The 19,934-nt window shown below is 40.2% G+C and overlaps 1 protein-coding gene and 1 long non-coding RNA gene across 2 annotated transcripts in view; both read right to left on the bottom strand.

The window, feature by feature from the left end:
- The window catches only part of LOC128640408 (uncharacterized), a 6,086-nt gene extending 3,062 nt beyond the window's left edge, over window positions 1–3,024 (bottom strand). Inside the window, exon 1 of the long non-coding RNA XR_008399342.1 lies at window positions 1,578–3,024. This is a non-coding gene — a long non-coding RNA (uncharacterized LOC128640408). The remainder of the gene's footprint in view (window positions 1–1,577) is intronic.
- Window positions 3,025–8,906: 5,882 nt separating this feature from the next.
- LOC128661533 (cadherin-1) overlaps window positions 8,907–19,934 on the bottom strand; it is a 75,451-nt gene continuing 64,423 nt past the window's right edge. The window contains exons 4-6 of the mRNA XM_053715782.1: window positions 11,599–11,735; window positions 11,393–11,528; window positions 8,907–9,369 (exon numbers count right to left, since the gene is read on the bottom strand). Of these exons, the coding sequence (XP_053571757.1) occupies window positions 9,280–9,369; window positions 11,393–11,528; window positions 11,599–11,735 (363 nt within the window). The 3' untranslated portion in view covers window positions 8,907–9,279. The remainder of the gene's footprint in view (window positions 9,370–11,392; window positions 11,529–11,598; window positions 11,736–19,934) is intronic.

Below are 19,934 nucleotides of genomic sequence, written 5' to 3'. Positions count from 1 at the left end.
TCCCTCTGTCCCTATCCCTCTGTCCCTATCCCTCTGTCCCTATCCCTCTGTCCCTATCCCTCTGTCCCTATCCCTCTGTCCCTATCCCCCTCTGTCCATATCCCCCTATGTCTCTCTCCCTCTGTCCCTATCCCCCTCTGTCCCTATCCCCCTCTGTCTCTCTCCCTCTGTCCCTAGGACAAAGAGAGGGATAGGAACAGAGGGAGAGAGACATAGGGGGATTTGGACAGAGGGATAGTGATAGAGGGAGAGAGACAGAGGGGGATATGGACAGAGGGATAGTGATAGAGGGAGAGAGACAGAGGGTGATATGGACAGAGGGATAGGGACAGAGGGAGAGAGAGATAGGGGGATAGGAACAGAGGGATAAGGACAGAGGGATAGGGACATAGGGGGATAGGGACATAGGATCAGAGGGATAGGGACAGAGAGAGAGACAGAGGGGGATAGGGACAGAGGGGGATAGGGACAGAGGGGGATAGGGACAGAGGGGGATAGGGACAGAGGGATAGGGAAAGAGGGAGAGAGACATAGGGGGATAGGGTCAGGGGGACAATGATAGAGGGATAGGGTCAGGGGGACAATGATAGAGGGATAGGGTCAGGGGGACAATGATAGAGGGATAGAGACAGGGGGACAATGATAGAGGGACAATGATAGAGGGACAGGGGGACAATGATAGAGGGATAGGGACAGGGGATAGGGACAGAGTGGGATAGGGACAGAGGGGGATAGGGACAGAAAGATTTGGATATTGAGATAGGAACATGGATAAAGGGATAGAAGAAAATATATATTTATTTCATTCAAATTATTGGGAAATGTACATGGAATTTACAACTTGATATAATATAATTGACTGCAGAATTATTGTTGAGTGACACACATGAAACTATGACGAAAGTTTGTTTGCTTTAGCAATATTAAAAAAGTAATTGATCAAGAAAAGCATTTTATATAAGCAAACATCAAATAAAGTAATCAGAGTGGGATTGGAAAATAAGTTTACTGAATACAGAACGTGAATCAGCTCAACATTCTGCTATGATCCACCACAAATAACCCTCCTTGCACTACACACACAAAAAAAGAGCATAACAGCTAAACACTATTCCCTAGTAGCCACACCATTTTATTTTTATGTCGCAAGTACAGCAAATGGAGGGAACATTTGTAAAAACATTTTTAAAAGATTGCTGCCTCATAGCTTAGCATGTCCGTACTGCGGAATCAAACGAAGATATAAAAAAAAAATATTTTTCAAAATAAATGATCTCCGGAGCCGGTTCACCCCCTCAAGATGACACTAAAACAACAAGATTTAGATTTCTGTTAATGCATCCACAGATGAATAGATTTAGTAAATAATAAATCTTATCAAACAAAAAAATAATAATTTTGTATTCTATTGCAGTCATTTTTTTTACAATTGAGAGCTATAGAATGCAAAAGATTTTTTTTTTTTTTTGGTTGATACGATTTATTATTTACTAAATCTATTCATTTATGGATGCTATTTGACAAACTTTGATAAAAAAAAAAATAATATATATATATATATATTATAAACAAAATACCTTAGCAGATCTAAAACTTGAAAATTTGAAGGTTGTGTAGAGCAGGACTGCCACTTCCTGAAGTTCCTGCAATGCGCAACTGAAATGAAATAAAAAAAAAAGCTAATAATCATGAACAACATGCGCGCACACGGGCTAATGCAATCTAATTAGCATATTACAGCTGATTGGACAAAAAAAAGCAGCATGAAAAAGAATATAAACTCGTTTTTCCTGAGGGGCGATATGAGAAATATTTTGAATAATTTGAAATTAAATTTACAGCAGGTTAAATGATTAATTTATTTTTCACTAATTAATATAATGATTATCTTATCTAATATAAATTTATGAGTTGTATTAAAATAATTAATAAAAATTTTATGCTGGACAATCCCTTTAAGAAATCATGAAAATCTGGTCTGTTAAGGGTACTTGGCGACCAGAGTCAAGAAACACTGGTCTAATTTCCCAGTACCTGACTCAGTGAGTGGAACTCGAGTACAGGAATGAATACAAAGGAAACAAAAAGTCATTTTCTAGATTGTAAGTTCCCACAGAAATAGGGCCCTCAATTCCCCTTGTATTTGTTTGTACCAGGAGATCAGTCCAGCAACAATATACCAAGAGATAAAGCAAGAACAGGCCAAAAGTTGGGTACTCTGAGGTCACTCCAGCAACAAGGTACCAAAGGGTTAAAGCAGGAGAAAAGTCCAAGGGCAGGCTAAAGGTCAGGTACTGGGACAACAGTGCAACAACAATGTACAGGAGATTCAGAAGGAACCCCAGCAGGTACAGGTGGTGAGGCTGGCACTGCATAATAGGTAGGTGCAGCAGAATTCAGGTAATCTGCCACTGGTACAGCAAATACTGGAGACTCAGCAGGCACAGGAAACTCAGCACATACAGGTGGTGAGACTGGTACTGGATACCGGTAAGCTGCCACTAGTAAAGCAAGTATAGGAGACTCAGCAGGCACAGGTGGTGAGACTGGTACTGGATATCAGGTAGATGCAGGTGATACAGCAGGGTTCAGGTAAGCTGCCACTAGTAAAGCAAGTACAGGAGACTCAGCAGGCACAGGTGGTGAGACTGGTACTGGATATCAGGTAGATGCAGGTGATACAGCAGGGTTCAGGTAAGCTGCCACTAGTAAAGCAAGTACAGGAGACTCAGCAGGCACAGGAGACTCAGCAGGTACAGGAGATTCAGCAGGTACAGCTGGTGAGGCTGGCACGGGATACCAGGTAATTGCAGCAGGACACAGGTAAGTGCTATCAGGAAACAAGCTGGTTGCATCACAGAATACAGGGAGAGCTAAAAGGGATATGAAACCCCAAAAAAATATTTTGGGATTCAGACAGAGCATACAATTTAAAAAAAAAAAGTTTCCAACTGACTTCTATTATCAAATTTGCTTTAGTTTGCATGATATTCTTTTGCTAAAGAAATAATTAGGTAGGTGTCTCTGAAGCAGTACATGGCAGGAAATAGAGATCTTGCAAATGGAAACAATTATTGCAAAAATACTGCAATATAGTGCTCTAGACATAAGAGAACGACGTACAATTGATAATAGAAGTAAATTAGAAAGTTGTTTAAAATCCCTTGCTCTATCTGAATCATGAAAGAAAAATTGTAGGTATTCCTCAAAAGCAGGTAAAAACCTGACCATCTGCTCAATAACTCAGCCTAGAGTGATGGGCTAAGAGGATTTAGAGGAACAGCCGCAGCTGTGGCTATTTTAGGTGAGAGTTGCTAAAATAGGCATGGCCCCTTTACATTAGCGCATTATGCGGCCACTAGCGCCTAAGGAAGGTAGCAGCCACTGCAGAAGAGAAGCTTCTTTGTTCCACATGGAGGAATGCTGCAGCAAGAGCCTGTTTCTGGAGCGTGGTCAGGTAAGCACCTGACTGTCTGATTTGATTACAAATGAATGAACAAACCTATTTACAGGGATTCCTGAAATTTGCCTGACAGGCACTATCAGTTTGTGGCATTTCCCTTTTGTGTAACAACCGCGCCCAGAGTCTCTTACAAAAGTTCTTTCAGAACTATTGACTGTGGTGCAAGCTCAAGGAATTGTTTTAACGTTATACATAGGATTAACAAGGATTTGTCTCAGAACTTCCTACTGGACTTACAGACAAGGCAGTCCCTGACATGGGGGCAGATTCACCAGTCTATTCTTTAGGGAGCCTACTTTCTCTGGCCAACATGGGTGGTGATCACCACAGACACCAGCTTGACAGGTTGGGGTGCTGCCTGGGGGCCCTATAGGGCTATAGGAGTAAGGTATCCTCGGGAGGGGAGGTTAAAAATCAACTTTCTGGAACTCCATGCAATCTTCAGGGCCACCCAGAAATGGCCCAGTCTAAGGCAGGTAACCTTTCTCAGGTTCCAATCAGACAATGTTATAACACTGGCTAACATAAATCATCAAGACAGAACATGAAGTTCCTTGGTGATAAATGAAGTAGCCCACATTGTCACTTGGGCAAAATACAATAACTGCATAATTTCCGCTATCCACATCCAGTAAACAGTTTGGATGTGGACTTTCTCAGCTGCCAGTACCTTAACAACCGTGAAGTACCCTGTACGCGGTTGGTCGTTAATGGTTTGCCTGGTTGCTATAGCGAGGCGCCCTATGAGACCCTCCCTCCTGCAGGCTTGTGAAAATAGCAGTGACATCTTTAAGGGGTTAACCTGGGGGGAATGCTCTTTGAACCAGGAGGTGGTCGACAAGATTATGAGACGTTGGGGAACACCATTTATAGACCTCATGGCCTCCCACTTGAACAACAAGCTGCCGCAGTCTTGTGGAAGGTCTTGGCATCCCCAGACAACTCTCACATATGCATTATAGTTCCCTGGTTGTTCAATTTGACAGTTCCAGTGGGTGGGCACAGAAGCAGCAGCTAGGGAAAAGTGCTCCACTAATAATGGCATGATAAATCTGCTGTTTAAATTGAATGTTGCCTTACCAGTTTGAGTGTTAGTTGGACAGGGACCTGACTGGAGAAGGGGATTTCCCCCTCCACCACCTAAGGCGAATTACAGCACAGTGACAGTGCGGAGAGTTGGAGTGGTGTCGAGACCAATTTTACTCTGCCTACAATACCTGGAGAGTGGACTGGCTGAAGGATTGTCTTTATCTGGTGCCCTGTGAACATTTGCTTTTGGCTTGAAAGTTCCAGACAGCTTGTATTTGCTGTACAGGCTTCGACTGCATCTACAGTGTAGCAGTTTTGTGCTCTACTCTTTGTTAATTATGGACAAAAACCTAGCATGAACATATTGTTTGTAGCTTGCTGACAGCTTTGGTGCCACTGCTGGATGCCCTCAACACACAGCTTGAGTGCCTTAGGAAAGAGATTCACTCCTCTGTTGGACTGTTTTCAAAAGTGCAATTAAAAACTGTTTTAGAGTATCACTCTCAGATTTTGCCTAAACATCTCTACATAATGGACTAGGGGTCCCAATTTGTCAATCATTCATTCAGGAGCCAGACTAAATTTTTATAACACTGCTGCTTGTTGTTTTGGAAACCATACTCCGCAATTGTATTTATATTATAAACAAATGAACTCTTTCCAACCCTTTGTTGATTTTTCAATGCAGAAAAGATATTGGATAAAACTGCTATTTTTAATTGAGCCAGTTTCTTTCATGTTACTATAATTGCAGCATATTTACCCTGGACATATGGTTTATACCTTTTTTTATGCTGCTTTCAGGTATTATTCTGCCTCTTTTGAATTAGTCATAATTCTCTAAGGTACACTGTCAGTTTTGTAAGTTGATTACTTACACGGACTCACTCTGGGCCCGATGATAAAATATTCTCCTGCTTGGAGAGAAATTTTAGTGCAGAATTCAGAGGGGCTGAACTCAGTGAATTTTCAAAGAAAAAGGGCAGAACTCTCCAGCACTGCAAGGTCTCTCTCATTTCTGTATCTGATGGAGACACAAGCGAAGTGCAATATTGGACTTTGTGATGAGTTTTGTTACCCTTACACTTTATGCATTGTTATTGATATTACTTTATAGTTCAGATTGGGGCCTTTCAGTATTATTACATTTAAGCTTTGAACTTTCTATTTTATATTTTAATACATTTTAGATCCAGCAGTGATTTTACAAACTCTCATTATGTTATGAAAGTTTCTTTTACTTATAACAAATTAGGATAATTTGGCAACAGAGCACAATACCACATGACGGCAGATAACTTCTGCCCCCAGATGTTGTTCCCGCTGCAAAAAAGCAGCGTAAAACTCCTAACTCAGCCCCATTGATTCCTATGGGGAAATAAAATTTATGTCTACACCTAACACCCTAACTTGAACCCCGAGTCTAAACACCCCTAATCTTACATTTATTAACCCCTAATCTGCCGCCCCCAACATTGCTGACACCTACATTATATTATTAACCCCTAATCTGCCGCTCCGGACGGCGGCGCCACCTACATTATACTTATGAACCTCTAATTTGCTGCCCCCAACATCGCTGACACCTACATTATATTTATTAACCCCTAATCTGCCACCCCCAGTCTCGCCCCAACCTAACTACATTTATTAACCCCTAATCTGCCACCCCCAACGTCGACACCACTATAATAAAGTTATTAACCCCTAAACTTAAGTCTAACCCTAACCCCCCCTAACTTAAATATAATTTAAATAAATCTAAATAAAATTACTACAATTAACTAAATTATTCCTATTTAAAACTAAATACTGTACTTACCTATAAAATAAACCCTAAGCTAGCTACAATATAACTAATAGTTACACTGTAGCTAGCTTAGGGCTTATTTTTATTTTACAGGCATCTTTGTATTTATTTTAACTAGGTACAATAGTTATTAGTTATTAACTATTTAATAACTACCTAGTTAAAATAAATACAAAATTTACCTGTAAAATAAAACCTAACCTAAGTTACAATTACACCTAACACTACACTATAATTAAATTAATTACCTAAATTAAATACAATTAATTACAATTAAATAAAATTATCTAAAGTACAAAAAACAAACAAACACTAAATTACAGAAAATAATAAAGAAATTACACTAATTACACATAATTTAATCCCCCTAACAAAATAAAAAAGCCCCCCAAAATAAAAAAAAAAGCCCTACCCTACACTAAATTACAAATAGCACTTAAAAGGGCCTTTTGCGGGGCATTGCCCCAAAGTAATCAGCTCTTTTACCTGTAAAAAAAAGTATAATCCCCCCCCCCAACATTAAAACCCACCACCCACACAACCAACCCTACTCTAAAACCCACCCAATCCCCCCTTAAAAAAACCTAACACTAACCCCCTGAAGATCACCTTACCGGGAGACATCTTCACCCAAAGGGGCCGAAGTCCTCAAAGAAGCCGGGAGAAGTCTTCATCCAAGCCGGGCGAAGTGGTCTTCCAGACGGGCAGAAGTCTTCATCCATCTGGCGTGGAGCGGGTCCATCTTCAAGAGCTTGCATTCTATTGGCTGTTCCAATCAGCCAATAGAATGCAAGCTCAATCCTATTGGCTGATTGGATCAGCCAATAGGATTGGACTTCAATCCTATTGGCTGATTGCATCAGCCAATAGGATTTTTCCTACCTTAATTCCGATTGGCTGATAGAATTCTATCAGCCAATCGGAATTGAAGGGACGCCATCTTGGATGACGTCATTTAAAGGAAACTTCATTCTGTGTTTAGCCATCGGAAGAGGATGCTCCTCGTCGGATGTCTTGAAGATGGACCCGCTCCGCGCCGGATGGATGAAGATAGAAGATGCCATCGGGATGAAGACTTCTGCCCGTCTGGAAGACCACTTCGCCCGGCTTGGATGAAGACTTCTCCCGGCTTTGTTGAGGATTTCGGCCCGGTTGGGTGAAGACGTCTCCCGGTAAGGTGATCTTCAGGGGGTTAGTGTTAGGTTTTTTTAAGGGGGGGACTGGGTGGGTTTTAGAGTAGGGTTGGTTGTGTGGGTAGTGGGTTTTAATTTTGGGTGGGGGGATTGTAATTTTTTTTTCAGGTAAAAGAGCAGATTACTTTGGGGCAATGCCCTGCAAAAGGCCCTTTTAAGGGCTATTTGTAATGTAGTGTAGGGTAGGGCTTTTTTTATTTTGGGGGACTTTTTTATTTCGTTAGGGGGATTAGATTAGGTGTAATTAGTTTAAAAATCTTGTAATTTCTTTATTATTGTCTGTAATTGTGGGGGGTTTTGTACTTTAGATAATTTTATTTAATTGTATTTAATGTAGGTAATTAATTTAATTATAGTGTAGTGTTAGGTGTAATTGTAACTTAGGTTAGGTTTTATTTTACAGGTAAATTTGTCTTTATTTTAACTAGGTAGTTATTAAATAGTTAATAACTATTTAATAACTATTCTACCTAGTTAAAATAAATACAAAGTTGCCTGTAAAATAAAAATGAACCCTAAGCTAGATACAATGTAACTATTAGTTATATAGTAGCTAGCTTAGGGTTTATTTTATAGGTATTTAGTTTTAAATAGGAATAATTTAGTTAATTGTAGTAATTTTATTTAGATTTATTTAAATTATATTTAAGTTTGGGGGTGTTAGGGTTAGACTTAGGTTTAGGGGTTAATAACTTTATTATAGTGGCGGCGACGTTGGGGGCAGCAGATTAGGGGTTAATAAATGTAGGTAGGTGGCGGCGATGTTAGGGCCGGCAGATTAGGGGTTAATATTTAAAGTGTTTGTGATGCGGGAGTGCAGAGGTTTAGGGGTTAATATATTTATTATAGTGGCGGCGATGTCCGATTCGGCAGATATGGGGTTACAATATTTATTTTAGTGTTTGCAATGTTGGAGGGCCTCGGTTTAGGGGTTAATAGGTAGTTTATGGGTGTTAGTGTACTTTTTAGCACTTTAGTTAAGAGTTTTATGCTACGCCGTTGTAGTGTAAAACTCTTAACTACTGACTTTAAAATGCGGTACCAGTCTTGACAGGAGAGGGTTTACCGCTCACTTTTGGTCAGACTCGTAATACCGGCGCTATGCAAGTCCCATTGAAAATATAGGATACGCAATTGACGTAAGTGGATTTGCGGTATTTCCGGGTCTGGCCAAAAAAAAGTGAGCGGTACACCTGTACGTGCAAGACTCGTAATACCAGAGGGCGTTAAAAAGCAGCGTTGGGACCGGCCAACGCTGCTTTTTAAGCCTAACGCAAGACTCGTAATCTAGCCGCTAGTTTGGTAGTCTTTAATTCCATAGAAAATAGTTTTATGTTCCAGTGTAAAAGCCAGTTTTGTGGTCTTAGTAATTCACATACATATCTGTACAGTAGCTGACTCCATTAAAAAATTGTTTGGTTTTTAAAGAATTTTATTTATGTCTGCAATTTTACAAATGGAACGTTACAAACTTGTTTATAAATTGCAATCAGTGTTGCAACACAAGTAGTTTTTTTTTGTTAGTAACTCACAAAATTATATTTATTATTGGATTACCCAGAACCCCCAGTATAACAGCCTGATGTTTGTGAGAAGAGTGATCAGTGCTTCAGAAAATTATTAAAAACCCCAGTGGCATCTTGACCTTGATTGCTTTTTGCAACATTCTGCACAACTGAGCTGGGATCCAGAAAATAACATGGTTTAATATTCTGACAAGCAAAAGTTTTCAGAAGCCAGATATGGAACTGAAAAATAAAAAAGTTGAAACGATGTGCTGCTCTCTAGCTTCCCCTGTAGGTGGTGTAAGAGAACGGACTCAGCAACAGAGGGATGTGGTATTTTTGCTTTGGGTCTTTAATAGTAAACGCAATCTGTAACAAGACAAATTAATAGTTTAAACACGGCATTGTTAGTGAATATCCTCTACGTGCTGGCTTTTAATAAAGTATGCTAATTGCACCTGAAGGTCTTCCTAGTTAGATGTGGTTCCCCTAGAAAATGTATACTAAAACTAGTAATTGACAGCACTCTCAGAAGGAATTGGGTGCACATTCCATGTCCTTAGCAATTTCAGAATACACTGGATGCTTTTCTATAGCACCCTCAACAGCTGCTCTATTAAAAATGTACCAGTTTGTGTTAATGTTTTGGAGTTTGCGCTCAATTGCTCTGGGGTTAGCTGCCTGTGTCAGTGAAAGTGCACCCAGTTTTAGCATAAGAATGTTTTTCATGCTATGAGAAATACACCCACTTTATTCTGGGATTGCTGCCAAGAATACGGTATGTGCACCCAGTTCACTCTGACATTACAGTCCATTACCAAGAATTGTATTTATTTTCTTAAACAAGACACACATAGGTAGGTCCAAATGACACAGCAAAGGTTGTAGTTAGGGCCTCATGCACTGGAGGGGCTGTGATGAGGTGTTGGAGTTAGCCTATCTTGACCAATAGTAACTAATGCTTCATTTAATATATATATATATATATATATACATACATACATACATACATATTATTACCTCTACATATTAATGTAATGTCAAAAGCTCATTAGGGAATTCTAACTCAGTTTACAAAAACATACTATTTAAATGTATATGCACTATAAAATGTATTTAAATGGACATTGAAGTGCAATATTTGCATGCCCTAAAACATTAACTTATGTAATTTTAGCTCTATTGACCCAGCAAGTTTATATACCATTGTGCAAATTGGTTATAGTACCAACTGAGAGCTGCAAAGAGTAGCTAGTCTTGAGAATACAAAACCGTTGAGTCAATCAGTATGTGACTGCCACTAGCGGGTTTAGACCCAAACACTTATAGGTAACAAATTAGAGCTTGTCATTTTTGCAATACATTGTCTCTAACAATAAAGAATGGAGTCAAAACTGGTTGTATGGTCATGTTTCCCCATTATAAGAATTTCCAGCTTTACCTTTTCCAAACAGCTTTAATGAAACACACACACACACATTGCAAGTTAGAGTATTATTCTTTAGATCAGTGCTTTCCAAACTGTGTGTCGGGACACACTAGTGTGTCGGCAGCAGTGTGTCGGTGTGTCCCTGCTTCAGCACAATTTTTTTAACATTTTTTTTTGTGGGGTTTCTGACTTTCCACCTGCCTGCTATGCATATCACATGTTTGACACGTGATTGATACCTAGTGGTTCACAGATCATCTTAACCAATTGGCACAGCTCAGTGGGAACTGAAACTATTACCATTGGCGGATTTGGCGGCACATTGGCTCCTGACTGCACGTGTAGTCTCCTCAATCAGCTTGTAACTGCATGTGTAGCCAGTGGGTGGGACAGCAGTGTGTTTGCAGCGCGGGCAGTAGTCAGTCGGACTCACAGAGCTCTGACGGTGGCAGCTTAAACGCTGAGCTGAAGTCAGAAGTTAGTGGGATTTTTTTGCAACTAGCTCCCGGTAGTGCATTGCTGCTCCTGCTCTTGATATATGGATAGGAAGTGGAAGCTTAAAAATGCTTGATGATGAAATGCGAGTGTCTTTATCTAATATTTTACCAACTATTCAGAAACTGTTGATCCCATCAACCTCATACATCCCATTAAAATAGTATGCAGCTATTGGTGGTGTTAAACTTTTTTTAATTCTTGCACATACATACTGTTACTTGTAAATACATTTTGTTATTATATAATTTATGTATGTGTCCGTATCTCTTAAAACATGTTAGTTTAACCTCCTGTTTGCTGGTACAACTGAATTACTGTGTCGCAAAATGATGTAGGTCTAAAAAGTGTGTCACCAACATGAAAAGTTTGGAAAGCTCTGCTTTAGATAGTCATACATACAGTATGCCAAATTCTCCAACCGTTTTCCTATATTAAACAGTCTAGTGTACCGGCGAAAGCTGTTACCTCCACATACGGATAGAAGCTCTCTTGCTGCATCTTTTTCCAGTACTCCTCAGTCTCAAAGCGTAGTTGATAGGTTCCAGCAGTGATGGGCTCTCCCCGCAGAATTGCTGGGCAGCGTCCGTCCTCATTAGTGATACTGTGTGAGTAGAAATTAATTAGCGGGAAACAAGTCCATGTACACAAATATAGTCACAAAGCAGACTTACCTTCTGCTTAATTGAACCCACTTTCCTGTGGCAGCATTTAGTTTAGACAGAGTGAGGGTTAAATCTTTAGCAGGTATCCCCTGAGCTGTGTTTAGGACATGAGTGGTCAGTGTGCTCTCTGTCCCCCCTGACATATCCTGTAAGATAAAAAGCAATGTATGTATAAAGAGATGGAAGATCCATAAAAAGTGGTGCCAAATTATTATTTCTCTAGTCACGCTAACCTTAATGTCTAAAACCTTATAAACCCTATAATGCAAGTGCAAATTCTACAGGAGTCTATCCAATTCCTACCATTACTGTGCTTTGTCTAAATAAAGCTTTAAACCTGCATTCTGTTGAAGCATTCTTATGCTTTGTAACTTATATGCATACATATCTAACCATCGTGTTTACAGTTACTTCAATTAAAGGGACAGTCAACTCCAAAATGAATCCCTTTATTACCCATTCCCCCGTTTTGCACAGCCAATATGGTTATATGAATATACTTTTAACCTCTGTGATGATTACCTTGTATCTAAAGAGACAGTAAACCTAGCAAATGATGTTATATAATTCTGCACATAGTGCACTACTCCAGAAAGCACAGCTTTGCAAGTCATTTTGCTTGTTTTTTTAAATTATTTTAAAATACTTGCCAGCAATTTTTGAACAATGTTTTTTATGCAAACTATTTTTACTTAATTAGCCCTTTTAGAATATGCACAGATCTCAACCTGTTTTATGGCACTTTAAGACACTGAACCCAATTTTTTTCTTTTGTGATTCAGATAGAGCATGACATTTTAAGCAACTTTCTAATTTACTCCTATTATCAATTTTTTTTCATTCTTTTGCTATCTTTATTTGAAAAATAAGACAGCTAAGCTATTTTTTAGTTCAGTACTCTGGACAGCACTTGTTTATTGGTGGGTGAATTTATCCACCAATCAGCAAGAACAACCCAGGGCCGGCATCTAACATTCTTGCATTTCAAATAAAGATACCAAGAGAATGAAGAACATTTGATAATAGGAGTAAATTAGAAAGTTGCTTAAAAGTGCATGCTCTATCTGAATCAGAAAATAAAAAAATTGGGTTCACTGTCCCTTTAAGTCTCTTTTGACAGCCCCCTAATCACATGGCTATTATCTATTGACTTGCATTTTAGCCAATTAGTACAGTGTCAGCCACAACTTCACGGCGTAAGCACAATGTCATCTATATATAGCCCACATGAACTAGCAGTCTCCTTTTGTGAAAAGCAAATAAAAAAGCATGTGGTAAGAGGCTTGTCTATAGTGGCTTAGAAACAGGTTTAAATGTTATAAAGTATATTAATATAACAATTTTGGTTGTGCAAAGCTGGGGAATGGATAGTAAAGGCATTACCTATCTTTTTAAACAATACAAATGTTGGTGTGTTGACTATCCCTTTAACTCACTTTTGCTGTATATGGAGAGTACTGTTTCATACCTGTACAGTATTATATATACACTCATTTCTGTCACTGTTAATCATTAACTGCATTCATTCAATTTTGTACAAGCTGCTACAAACCCTGACCTGTCGTATTTCTGTCATTTTGCTTGCACACATTATGTCTGAATAGTTATTTTTATGTGTCTGGACTCAGCATTCTAATGTTTTCTGCATACGATTTTTGCGCAATCACACGTAACAAATATGGAGGGTTCTGCATCTTTTGCATTTCTGCTACGATTACCTGGGCCTACCTACGTATTAGGAGCGTGCCCTTCAACTATTACAGACATAACTATTCCTCTCAGCTCTCTTCACTGTTGTAGGGGATTGCATTAATGTTACCACCGACAATTTCCTACATTTTCTACTACCTTGCCTGGTCAGCTGTTGAAACCCATTAGGCATATGATTCGCATGGCAGCCATACCTTTTAGTCTGTGCTCACCACACCCTCATACAGATTTTAATACCAATATATTGAAAGCAAAAGTTTTGAAGTTTTGTAGTGGTGTTTTACTCCAGACAGTCACCAGAGGGCGCTGCTGAGCGGGAATTTACATTGTAATGGTGCACATTGAAACTACAAACAACTACGTACTACAATTTAGGAATTATTTGCTGAACTGCATTTTCTTCTCCATAATGGCTTTTATTTATCGCACTGCGGTCGGCTTTTGTAGCTGCGCTAAACTTACCGATGCTTCCACCTGTGTTCCCTGCAGGTGCTGCCGAATGAGCTGCAAACGCCCTCTGGACATTTCACAAACTGACCAGTGTAAAGTTTTGGACTTTAGTACTCAGCAGTTCACGTGCCCTGAGGGGACTAAGTTAACCCTTATTTTTCTACAGTACTATCAAATACAGTACTATCAAATGCCCTTCATTGACATAACACATTTACTGTACATACACACTTCACTTGCTGCTGATTGATTAAATATATAGTGTGACATTATTTGTATGACCAGTTATTGGCCATGGAGGGATATAAAATAAAGTATGTAACAATTTTAGTGCGATGGGATGGCATTATTAAGACCCAGGTGCATAGATTGATGCAGAAAATAAACAATAACGTTTTGCATCTCTCACACCTACTTCCGGTATATGGTATGAAATTGATGTTCAGAAAAACAAGAAAACTTGTCTCTGCCCTACAAAACTGCACCTTCACAAGTTCTTTATCTGGTTGTTAGTGAAATTGTAAGCACCAGGGCAAAAAGTCAAAGCATCTACATGTGTTTTCCTAATTTTTGTTTTCTTTTCATACCATGTTATTATGCCTACAAAATCAGATTAAAGGGATGGTAAATGTGCACTTTACATAATTCTGCACTATTTGCAGAATTATGTAACATAAGGATAGCCTTGTGTATGTTATTTTCTTCCTCAAAATAACTAATTTGAAGGCTAAAATTATGCTTACCTAGTATGCAAAGCCATACCTAATTTTATATTTAAATAGAGCGTCAAAGGTACACTGTCTAATCACATGCCTGATCGTGCTATTCAATTATATGTAGGGTTGCCACCTTTTGCACAGAAAAATTCTGGACACTTTTTAAGTGGGCGTGGAGAGGGTGTGTCTCAGGGCGTGGCTTGGGGTGTGGCTTATTGCAGCCTCAAATTCATTATGAAATCAATTTTATATATATATATTTTATATATATTATATATATTATATATATGATATATATTTATATATATATTATATATATATAATATATATATATATATAGATATATAAGATACGTCAAATTTCAGATGTGCTCACTGTACACAGACCCTTCCTCTAAATGATTGTAAGTTCATTGTCCTAAATAAGCTCAACACCCGGACTGCCTATATGATGATTCCCCCATTACCCCGCTGTTTGGGCTAACAAACTCTACCTCCTGGCACCGGACCAACACCTGCCTCACTCTGCCGCCCTCAGACTTAGCTGCAGCCTGCAGGATGCGACGACTCCCCTCCTCGACCCTCTTCCCCCCTCCCACTGCCCCACACCATCCATCCACCTACCCTTTTTTTTTTTTTGTAACCCCGGGCTAAGCGCTCCTCTGGCCAGCTAATTTTTTGGAAAGTCTGTGCTCACTGCTGCTTGCTGCGCCAGGGGAGCGCTTAACCCGGGGCATTTGAGGGTAGTTCCGGGACACAGAACCTCAGACCGGGACTGTCCCGGTGAAACTGGGGCGGATGGCAATTTATATGTAGAGCACTCCCACGCTAGGTAAAGCTGCCAGCTGTCTTACCTAGTGCATGAGCTCGCTACATGTAGTTGAATGACGTGATTGGGCACACAATGATTAGTCAGCCCATGACGTGGCTTTTAAAAAAAAAAAAAAAAACCTGCAGCACTGAAGAGGTTGGTTTTGAATACTAAGGCCTAGTTTCCATTGAGGTGGTAAAATTTGGAAACTGGTAGTAACATAATTCCTCATAGACTTTAATGGAGATAAATGTTTATCACCAGTTTCCACAATTTACCAGTGGAATCTAGGCCTAAGTTAGTGTAGTTTTAGCCTTTTTTCCTGTTTTTTAGCCTGTTTTCATACAAAAGGTTATCCTTAGGACAATCAACTCCAAAATTGTTATTGTTTAATAAGATAGATAAATGGGCCTCATAGTCTGGAAGATTACAAGTCAAGCGGCATGTCTTTCCCGCCCGCATGATATGTTCTTAGCGTGCGCAATAATCATACAGCCGATATTATAAGTCTTTAAAAATCGCAATTACGCTTGCAGAATCGCCTTTAACGCAGCAATCCTTACCGCGGTCGAAGAGCTGTAGTTAACTGTTTTTCACAACTAAAAAGTTGCATAAAACACACCAAAAATACCTTACAAAGTACACTTACACCCATAAACTACACAATTGACCCCTAAACCGACATCCCCCACATCGCAAACAATAAATAAAACAGTAGAAAAAAATAGAATTCCAATACCCCTCATGAAAAAAGTGGTGCAAGTAGTCAAAACTGGTTAAAAGTAGAAAAGTTCTTTATTTAACATCCAATTAAAATGGCAGAGACTCAGAGATAAAAAATGGTGAGAAAAGTTTGACCGGTTTCGGTCACTGGGACCGTAGTCATAAAGTAAAACAGTGCAGCAGGTGCACAGTATTTAAGAGAATCAAGCTCCCCTCATTGGAGGAGCAAGACCACACCAATTTTAACCCTTAAGTAACCCTAAATGTGGACACAGAAAATACAAACATATGTGATCATACAAGGAATATATATATATATATATATATATATATATATATATATGTAATAACAAAAAAGTGACCGCACCACCTAATGAGTATCAAATGCTCAGGCACGGGATAGAGTCTGGTCCCTGACTCAATAATAATATAATATTAAATAATCCCAGACAATTAGTCTTAGCAATTGTTTCAGCAAAATATTTTAATTGTTTCACAACATGTCATAATCAATCTGACATTACTAAGAAAACCCTTAAAGAAGACCAAAGATACACTTATACAGATCCACACAAACCCCATCCACTAAAACACACATCCGCACCATACAACCCTAAAGTAAAAAAATATGCAAATGAAAAAAAACAATGAAGAAAGCAATAACAAAAATGCACCCCAGGGCGTCCCCAGGGAGTGAAGGACAGCAGCACCTGTCTCATAACCTGTAAGAAATCTTATAGTAATTCCATTTCAGGAAGGCAAAAAGTAATTCCCTTCACAAAAAACAGAATTTATGTTTACCTGATAAATTACTTTCTCCAACGGTGTGTCCGGTCCACGGCGTCATCCTTACTTGTGGGATATTCTCTTCCCCAACAGGAAATGGCAAAGAGCCCAGCAAAGCTGGTCACATGATCCCTCCTAGGCTCCGCCTACCCCAGTCATTCGACCGACGTTAAGGAGGAATATTTGCATAGGAGAAACCATATGGTACCGTGGTGACTGTAGTTAAAGAAAATAAATTATCAGACCTGATTAAAAAAACCAGGGCGGGCCGTGGACCGGACACACCGTTGGAGAAAGTAATTTATCAGGTAAACATAAATTCTGTTTTCTCCAACATAGGTGTGTCCGGTCCACGGCGTCATCCTTACTTGTGGGAACCAATACCAAAGCTTTAGGACACGGATGAAGGGAGGGAGCAAATCAGGTCACCTAAATGGAAGGCACCACGGCTTGCAAAACCTTTCTCCCAAAAATAGCCTCAGAAGAAGCAAAAGTATCAAACTTGTAAAATTTGGTAAAAGTGTGCAGTGAAGACCAAGTCGCTGCCCTACATATCTGATCAACAGAAGCCTCGTTCTTGAAGGCCCATGTGGAAGCCACAGCCCTAGTGGAATGAGCTGTGATTCTTTCGGGAGGCTGCCGTCCGGCAGTCTCGTAAGCCAATCTGATGATGCTTTTAATCCAAAAAGAGAGAGAGGTAGAAGTTGCTTTTTGACCTCTCCTTTTACCAGAATAAACAACAAACAAGGAAGATGTTTGTCTAAAATCCTTTGTAGCATCTAAATAGAATTTTAGAGCGCGAACAACATCCAAATTGTGCAACAAACGTTCCTTCTTTGAAACTGGTTTCGGACACAGAGAAGGTACGATAATCTCCTGGTTAATGTTTTTGTTAGAAACAACTTTTGGAAGAAAACCAGGTTTAGTACGTAAAACCACCTTATCTGCATGGAACACCAGATAAGGAGGAGAACACTGCAGAGCAGATAATTCTGAAACTCTTCTAGCAGAAGAAATTGCAACTAAAAACAAAACTTTCCAAGATAATAACTTAATATCAACGGAATGCAAGGGTTCAAACGGAACCCCCTGAAGAACTGAAAGAACTAAATTGAGACTCCAAGGAGGAGTCAAAGGTTTGTAAACAGGCTTAATTCTAACCAGAGCCTGAACAAAGGCTTGAACATCTGGCACAGCGGCCAGCTTTTTGTGAAGTAACACAGACAAGGCAGAAATCTGTCCCTTCAGGGAACTTGCAGATAATCCTTTTTCCAATCCGTCTTGAAGGAAGGATAGAATCCTAGGAATCTTAACCTTGTCCCAAGGGAATCCTTTAGATTCACACCAACAGATATATTTTTTCCAAATTTTGTGGTAAATCTTTCTAGTTACAGGCTTTCTGGCCTGAACAAGAGTATCGATAACAGAATCTGAGAATCCTCGCTTCGATAAGATCAAGCGTTCAATCTCCAAGCAGTCAGCTGGAGTGAAACCAGATTCGGATGTTCGAACGGACCCTGAACAAGAAGGTCTCGTCTCAAAGGTAGCTTCCAAGGAGGAGCCGATGACATATTCACCAGATCTGCGTACCAAGTCCTGCGTGGCCACGCAGGAGCTATCAAGATCACCGACGCCCTCTCCTGATTGATCCTGGCTACCAGCCTGGGGAGGAGAGGAAACGGCGGGAACACATAAGCTAGTTTGAAGGTCCAAGGTGCTACTAGTGCATCCACTAGAGCCGCCTTGGGATCCCTGGATCTGGACCCGTAGCAAGGAACTTTGAAGTTCTGACGAGAGGCCATCAGATCCATGTCTGGAATGCCCCACAGCTGAGTGACTTGGGCAAAGATTTCCGGATGGAGTTCCCACTCCCCCGGATGCAATGTCTGACGACTCAGAAAATCCGCTTCCCAATTTTCCACTCCTGGGATGTGGATAGCAGACAGGTGGCAGGAGTGAGACTCCGCCCATAGAATGATTTTGGTCACTTCTTCCATCGCCAGGGAACTCCTTGTTCCCCCCTGATGGTTGATGTACGCAACAGTTGTCATGTTGTCTGATTGAAACCGTATGAACTTGGCCCTCGCTAGCTGAGGCCAAGCCTTGAGAGCATTGAATATCGCTCTCAGTTCCAGAATATTTATCGGTAGAAGAGATTCTTCCCGAGACCAAAGACCCTGAGCTTTCAGGGATCCCCAGACCGCGCCCCAGCCCATCAGACTGGCGTCGGTTGTGACAATGACCCACTCTGGTCTGCGGAATGTCATCCCTCGTGACAGGTTGTCCAGGGACAGCCACCAACGGAGTGAGTCTCTGGTCCTCTGATTTACTTGTATCTTCGGAGACAAGTCTGTATAGTCCCCATTCCACTGACTGAGCATGCACAGTTGTAATGGTCTTAGATGAATGCGTGCAAAAGGAACTATGTCCATTGCCGCAACCATCAACCCGATCACTTCCATGCACTGAGCTATGGAAGGAAGAGGAACGGAATGAAGTATCCGACAAGAGTCTAGAAGTTTTGTTTTTCTGGCCTCTGTCAGAAAAATCCTCATTTCTAAGGAGTCTATTATTGTTCCCAAGAAGGGAACCCTTGTTGACGGAGATAGAGAACTCTTTTCCACGTTCACTTTCCATCCGTGAGATCTGAGAAAGGCCAGGACAATGTCCGTGTGAGCCTTTGCTTGAGGAAGGGACGACGCTTGAATCAGAATGTCGTCCAAGTAAGGTACTACAGCAATGCCCCTTGGTCTTAGCACAGCTAGAAGGGACCCTAGTACCTTTGTGAAAATCCTTGGAGCAGTGGCTAAACCGAAAGGAAGCGCCACGAACTGGTAATGTTTGTCCAGGAATGCGAACCTCAGGAACCGATGAAGTTCCTTGTGGATAGGAATATGTAGATACGCATCCTTTAAATCCACCGTGGTCATGAATTGACCTTCCTGGATGGAAGGAAGAATAGTTCGAATGGTTTCCATCTTGAACGATGGAACCTTGAGAAACTTGTTTAAGATCTTGAGATCTAAGATTGGTCTGAACGTTCCCTCTTTTTTGGGAACTATAAACAGATTGGAGTAGAACCCCATCCCTTGTTCTCTTAATGGAACGGGATGAATCACTCCCATTTTTAACAGGTCTTCTACACAATGT

The sequence above is a fragment of the Bombina bombina genome, chromosome 1 (assembly GCF_027579735.1).
Source record: "Bombina bombina isolate aBomBom1 chromosome 1, aBomBom1.pri, whole genome shotgun sequence".
NCBI classification, from domain to species: domain Eukaryota; kingdom Metazoa; phylum Chordata; class Amphibia; order Anura; family Bombinatoridae; genus Bombina; species Bombina bombina.
This window is presented reverse-complemented; position numbering and strand designations above follow the sequence as displayed.